The 7500-nt window shown below is 43.9% G+C and overlaps 1 protein-coding gene across 1 annotated transcript in view; it reads left to right on the forward strand.

The window, feature by feature from the left end:
• Positions 1-3170: 3170 nt before the first annotated feature.
• The window catches only part of myt1la (myelin transcription factor 1-like, a), a gene marked incomplete at both ends in the record, with an annotated part of 108489 nt that continues 104159 nt past the window's right edge, over positions 3171-7500 (forward strand). The window contains 2 exons of the mRNA XM_083642860.1: positions 3171-3225; positions 5311-5344. Of these exons, the coding sequence (XP_083498986.1) occupies positions 3171-3225; positions 5311-5344 (89 nt within the window). The remainder of the gene's footprint in view (positions 3226-5310; positions 5345-7500) is intronic.

Consider the following 7500-nt stretch of genomic DNA (forward strand, 5'->3'; position numbering starts at 1 on the left):
TGAGTCCAATGCGTTTTATTAATGCGTCGTTCTATTCGCAATTCAAGACAAATATTCGTCATCTCTTGTATCCACATTACAACATAGCAGTGCAGCAACGGGGAGGCAGCAGGTCGGGAAACGCCTGTTGCAGGAGCTCCGTGCTGCTCACCATCATCTCATCAAGCCGGCTGTGGTGCGCCATGGCCGGGGAGAAGAAGCAGAAAGGGGCCAGTGAGTGAGTGAGTGAGTGAGCAGCGCGCGTCTCCAGCTGCCTCTCTCTCCCGCAACGTGTACATGCGCAGATGTATAAACCCGAAAGAAAGCTGGTTATGCTGTATACATGCAGAGAGAACACCGATTATTGCCCAGAAACCTAGGTGTGTTTATCGGTTTATTCATAACCCGTTTATGACCATAAACGGATAAAGATAATCGGTTTATGCTGTTTACATGACCACTTGAATAATCAGGTAACTCAGAAATCCGCTAATAAACAGTTTATTGGTGTGCATGTAAACGCACTCTATAGAGAGTTTACTGGGAAAACTGAGGCTGCTTGAAAGCTGTTTGAGCATTTATTCCATAGCCTTGAAACGACATCAAAGAGCAGTTCCCTTTACTGCTTCAGCATGTTGTCTTACTACCGTAGTTAACTAGTTACCCACATTTTTGCCTGACTAGTTAGTAAGTCATTACGTACTAGTTAACTAGTGTGAGGTATACAAAATGCTTAACTATGAGGGCCAAAATGCCCACTAGTTTACTAGTTATGGTCTTTTGGACCTTAGTCTAGTGTGCCTTTTATCATTGTGTTACAAAATATTATTGCGTTTTTCACATTGTGTTGACATTGCGTTGCGAAGTTGCCTGAGTGCTGTTAGCGTTGTTTTGGGGTTGAATTGGTTCACATTGAATTGAGGTTGAGTTCACAACTGCCTTGGCATTGAGTTCACATTGAATTGGTGTTGAGTTAGCATTGCCTTGGCATTGCATAGAAGTTGCATTGGTGTTCATTGAATTGGTGTCATTGGTGTTGTGTTCGCATTGAACTAGTGTGTCTTGTTGCGTCAGCATTGTGCCATGTCATCGGTCTGGTCTGGTCCGAGTCCAACAGAAGTGAAAGTTGTTGTCTGTCTCTTTGCAGATCATGACTCTGGTAGACGAGCTCTGAAGTTCTGCTTCCTATAAAAACCCAACAGCTACGCCAGCAGTGCACCACCCCGAGGTGCCGCCACACCAAGCCCAGACCAGGTACAGTCTGCCCGACCTGGACCGGGTCAGAGCTGGACCTGGTCCAGGCTAATCTAGATGTGGGGACTCCAGTCACATTTCTTTAATGTGTGAGACTTGACTTGAGTTCTGGTTTGGTGACTTGGGACTTGACTCTGACTTGTACTTTGATGACTTGAAAAGGTTTCTAAAGTCTTGACTTGAGATCTGTTTGTGTAAATGACTTAGATTGAAAGTGAAAGTGAAACTCATGATGTTCTGGGGGGTACGGTGTTCTGGGGGTACGGTGGCGCAGTCGGTAGCGCTGTCGCCTCACAGTTAGAAGGTCCTGAGTTCGATTCTCGCCTCGGACACTGTGAGCGCTGTGGTTGTGTTCCCCCCCATATCTTCAGTGCCTACTGCCCAGGTGGGTTATCTCGTCGTAAGGGCCTTTCTCTCTGTGTGGAGTTTGCATGTTCTCCCCGTACCCCCCCAGGGGGTTCTTCCGTATATAACCCCCCCACTAAAAACATGCAGACGATCAGATCGTCATCGTCATCCGACCCAGTGACGACAACATCTGAAGTTGGTCCCCGGGCGCTGTACGAGAAAGCGACCACTGCTCCTGGCCTGCCCCTCGGAGGAAAGGACATGCCTGGATGGGTTAAATGCAGAGGACACTCTTCACCGGCCCCCGTCAGCATGAGTGTGTTGTGGCCGCATGCATGTGTTGTGGTGTTCGTGTGACAATAAAAGACGGGCTTGTCCATTACGAGATAGTTTTTTCTTACCAAGTTGTTATCCTATTAAAACCATATTGAATTGTAAAGGCAATAGATATTTAGTTTTCTTAGATATTAAATTGATACTGTGCACTCTTGATTTTTTTTCTGACTTGCTGTTCTACATTTAGACTTGAGACCTGGCATTAATGACTTGGACTTGACTTGGACTTGACGTGGGCTAGACTTGGTCATTTACATTTAAACCAGACCTGAGTCTGATCTGATGGATATGATGTAGTCTGATTGATTACGTCTTTATTGGAGAATTGATCAATACTACTCAGGCCCTTAACCTGAAATGATTTCATTGGAATGTTTTGACTGATATTAATATACGTTTCTCCAGGTGTTATTTCTACTTTTTGGATGGTTGGCCAATGCATTTGTCAAATTTAAGGATATTGATTAGCACAAAATGAACTGTTGACTGCGTCGGTCCAGAAATACCAATATGAATATCGGCTTTCATAAACCAAATCCAGCGGAATCCCCCGCAGTCGAGCTCCCTCCTCTCTCAGCAAACATTAATTTTGAATGCAAAGATTAATTTTGCTTCATCAGACTGTCTGCAGTTGAAAGCAGATCTGATCCAGGTTTAATGCTACTGATATGAAGAGAGTCCAGATTATTACTCTGCAGACATGTTCATGTTAAAAAGGCATTTCATCTCATCTTCACCCGGAACATCTCATTAAAACAAGTGGAAATTACGTTTCTAATCCAATATTTCACTTGATTCAGGAATGATCGAGAGACAATTTGTTGACACTGAAGGCAGAGTAAGACAGATCACATGACACAAATTCCTGTAAGACAGATCACATGACACAAATTCCTGTAAGACAGATCACATGACACAAATTCCTGTAAGACAGATCACATGACACAAATTCCTGTAAGACAGATCACATGACACAAATTCCTGTAAGACAGATCACATGACACAAATTCCTGTAAGACAGATCACATGACACAAATTCCTGAATAAAGTTGAATTGCAAAGAATGTTTGGGAAGGAGCACTTCCTGGACTCAAAAGTTAATTTGCATTGGAAACAATTAGAATTATCTCCCACATTGGCAGATTTGTTCACTTTCTTACACATTTAAATCAGATTTGAGGCTTGATCCTCGGCCAGATGACTTCATTCCATTCTGTCGTGAGTATAGTGTTGACTAGTGCTTTTCTCTACAGATGGAGGCGAATGCGGTTGAAAAGCGCCATCGAACACGTTCCAAAGGAGTCCGAGGTACCAACCTGTCTGTCTGCAGCCGGTCTGTCTGCACCCTGTCTGTCTGCACCCTGTCTGTCTGCAGCCTGTCTGTACCTACAATATATAAATATTATAGGACTCCAGGCCACATATTATGTGTAAATGTAAAGTATCATTCACATGAATCTGATTGAGATCTTGTCCACACTGATTTGGGTCAATTTAAAAATCGTTTGCATTTCCGGGACGTTTTCTGAAAGTTTCCCGTCCGCACTGATACACACAAAAGATAGAAAGCGGTGAAATCTCCACCTACTGGGCAAGTGCAAGCCTCTGACCCCGTGACCTTTATGCCGTTACCATAGTTACCACTGTTTACAGAAGTGTCAGTGTTTCCACTACCATTATACAGGACTGGCAGGCCCGCCAGGCCAACGGCGCCCCCGCCAGGCCAGAAAAAGAATTGCAAAAAAACAATATATATATATATATATGTTGTTGTTTTTTATCTTCCCAAAAATCAATAATCCTTTATGGCATATTATTACAATACAGCAATACTGGTAGAGAAGAAAATGGGGAAAGAGGGCTACGGCGTTCTGTCGAGTGTAGGCTTTCTCAGAAGGTGCTCATTGGATCCATAGGGTTGAAGATTCAGTAGAAAGAACAAAGTCCAAGGCAACTCTTCAAGAATATTTTAAAAAGCCTTTAATAAAATATGGCTTCCACCGACATGTTTCGGCCAAACTGGCCTTTCTCAAGGTGATTTACAGCAATACTGGTGTTGACAATGTTGACAGTAATAGAAGATGCCAAATCATTCAAAACAATAAGCATTTTGCTTTTAGGCGCTGGCACAATGCTGTGCCAGCGTGCAACGCTGTTCCAAAACGTGTCAACGTGTGTCGTTGCCTGGGAAACGCAGATCCCATAATACAACTTCGCATCGCATCCCATAATAGTATGATGATAGTTGGGATGCCATTGCGAACATAGATGCGAACAGGTTAGCTAAAAGTTCAGCGTCGCCAGCGAGGGCCCCCGCCGTTGCGGTCGAGGTACGTTTCGAAATCCCTCCAGGCCTGAAAATGTTTCTAAGGGAAACACTGAGTGTTGTCATTGCTGCAGTAGCAGAGCCTTAACCCATTGATACCTGATGCAGCATTTGCGTGTATATCCCTCATTTGTGTGTGTATCCCTTTAAGACAGCCACCCGCGTCATGCGGTTCGCGGTCTTAAAGGGATACACACACAAATGCTGCATCAGGTATCAATGGGTTAAGCGCCAACAACATGTCTACTGTAAATCACAAGAGCGAGCTGGACTTCTCTCTCTGGACAGACGTCAAAGTTGAGCTGCTGTTGAAACGACTAGAACAGCGACAGTTCTCAATGTGGGGACCTGGGACCATTGAGGGATATGAATGAATTGTTAAACCATTATTTCAATTACAAGAAGTGAGGAGAAAACAAAAAAGTGGCACAAGAAAAGCTCAGCAGGTCAAAGTAGAACAATCACGAGAAAAAAGGGAGCTTTCAACCTGGCTGGTCTTCGAAGACCAGCCAGGTTGAAACGCGTTGCGTTTTGTGCCCCCGTTTCTTTGATTGAAGACGTACATTGTTGGTCAACTGTGTCAGTAACACATGTACAGTACAATACTTCTGTATTACATTTTGCTCCTAAATATCCAAGAAGCTCCCTTTTTTCTCTTGATTTACAAGAAGTGAACACAATTAGAGAAGGTAGAAGATTGAATGTTTGGTCACAGCTTCAATGTTATCTGTCTGACTAGTGCCTCCTACAATACAAATAGTCCTTCCTTGATATGAAAACTGATGAGAATCACTGGACTAGAAGACTTCAAAGACACCGAGAATACAGACGTTATGACGTTAATATTATACCGCTCTGTACCACCACAGCACCACCAAGGACCACATTGGATAGTCTGATAAGGTGGATTTGTTTGCAAATTTCATGAGGTCGATTTGATTCTCTCTCCCCCTCTCTCTCTCTCTCTCTTTCTCTCTCTCCCTCTCTCCCTCTCCCTCTCCCTCTCCCTCTCTCTCTCTCTCTCTCTCCCTCTCTCTCCCTCTCTCTCTCTTTCTCTCTCTCTCTAGTTCCTGCGGAAGCAGCAACACAAGAGTTATTCAGGTGAGGGAATCCTCTTGGCATTGCCTCTTCTTTGTTCCTTCCCTTGTTCTCCGGCGCTGCAGATTGTTCTCCAGTTGTTATCAAATTATTCAAATGAGCAGATACTTGGGAATCTTCCTTCCTCTCAGTTTCCGAAATGTAGAAACCTGGAAACTTTAGCTTTAGCTTGATTTGTTTAGTGAAGCCATTCGAAGGGTGTTTTATGCTACATAATGTATTAAGGAGATTTAGAAGTACTTATATAGCATTATTGTGTACTTTCAACACATTTCCACAGGTTAATGGTTAATACACTGGAATAAGGCAATTGTGTTATCAAAAGGTTTCAGTCTGTCATAACCCTGAAACTCAGGCAGCCAAAGCTGCTCAGACTTTCTGATTTTATAATCCGACTGTAAATGGTGTTCATGAGAAATTTCCGAGTCGGAAATAAATTTTTCTGATATATCTGATAGCTCATTACATGGTGATGATCTAGTAATTTGAGTCATTTCATTATCATTTCCTTATTATTCCTATAAGTTGCATTATGAGTCAATATTAGCATTACCTGAGTGTTACAACCCTTATGAAGGAATAATCCCCTGTGAATGTTGTCAAGACGTTATATTATCCAATAATTTATAACATCAACACACATTTAGAGCGATACTTTATCAGCTTTATAAGTTATTAAATGTGCCTCTCAGGCTGTTCAGAGGTCCGATCCAGCAGCACCCTGGACTCAGTTGGTCCGCAGGAAGTGCTGAGTACTGCTGCTTCCTGGATCTGCTTCACTTCATCTCATTTAGTAAAACTGACAGAATATCGGTCCGTTCAGCAGATTATACGTTAACCCGGCTGGCTCCAGGTCAGCAGTTTACTGTAAACAACGTTACCAGGAATCACAGGAACTGACTCAGGTTCGCGCTCCAAATGCGCCGCTGTGACACAACATCAACAATGCTAGCTCGTTGCTACGCGCTGAAAACGATTGGATCCCCCGTTGTAGGGAGAGTCAAGCGAGACTAGGTTAAACCAAACAGAGCTTTTTTCCCCCGCAAAAGTCCAGAGTGGAGATCTACACTGCCAGACTCTCTCCCGGAAGCGGGGGGGAGTCTTTCAAGCGAGACTAATGTCGTGGAGAAAGAACGAGTTTGAAAACTAAAGTGTGAATTTCAAACTGCTGCAGCTCAACAGTCTGTCGGCCTCGAACTCAGTGAAGACTCCTTCAGCAGGGCAGGGAATCCTTCAGGCTCAACTTGACCTCCACACACAGATGCACACACACACACACACACACACACACACACACACACACACACACACACACACACACACACACACACACACACACACACACACACAGGTTGATCAATAAGGCTACAGAGGCCAACACGATCAGTCTCTGCTCCCAGGCTGATTTACGAGCCTCCTCACCTTGACTGGACCTCCTCTTCTCCTCCTCCACCCCCCCATGTTCTCCTCTCCTGCCCTCCTTCTCTCTGCTCCTCTCTTTCTTCCCAACTTGCAAAAGCTGATAAACTAGAGAACTTCTTCTGATGGGATCACGCCAGCCGCATTGCCCCCGACTTAAAATGAATGAGACCAGGGGCGTAAAGTCTGTGTGTGTGTGTGTGTGTGTGTGTGTGTGTGTGTGTGTGTGTGTGTGTGTGTGTGTGTGTGGGGGGGGGGGGGGGGGGTGTTTGGTCACACCCATTCTTATATTCGACCTTCATTTTGATGTCACCTACACACCTGCAAAGTTTTGCGACTGCCCGGGTTTGACGCTATCGCGCAAACAAAGTCTGTCCACAGACAAATAGGCTCAGGCCCATAGCTACAATTTTTTTTAGAAAAATAGCCCCGGTCCCCAGATCTATTCATCTGTCATTGATGTTTTAATGTGACAGTTGATCAGAAATGCAACAATTTGCTTCCTCTCTGTGTGCTATAGAAGGAAGAGAGATAACTCACAACATTCAGATTTTGCATTAAGGCTAGATTGGGGCTAGACTTTGGGGACAGTTGTATTGAAGTGAATGGGTAAGTAACTCCCCATTTTAAAGCAACAGCACAGTAAAGAGGATATTAATCTAACATGATGTATGTAGTTCTTTATAGATCTAGCCTCTTCATTTTGCTCTCAAAGTGCACCAGATTGAAGCATTTTACTT

The sequence above is a fragment of the Poromitra crassiceps genome (assembly GCF_964638095.1).
Source record: "Poromitra crassiceps genome assembly, chromosome: 9".
Lineage (NCBI taxonomy): Eukaryota > Metazoa > Chordata > Actinopteri > Beryciformes > Melamphaidae > Poromitra > Poromitra crassiceps.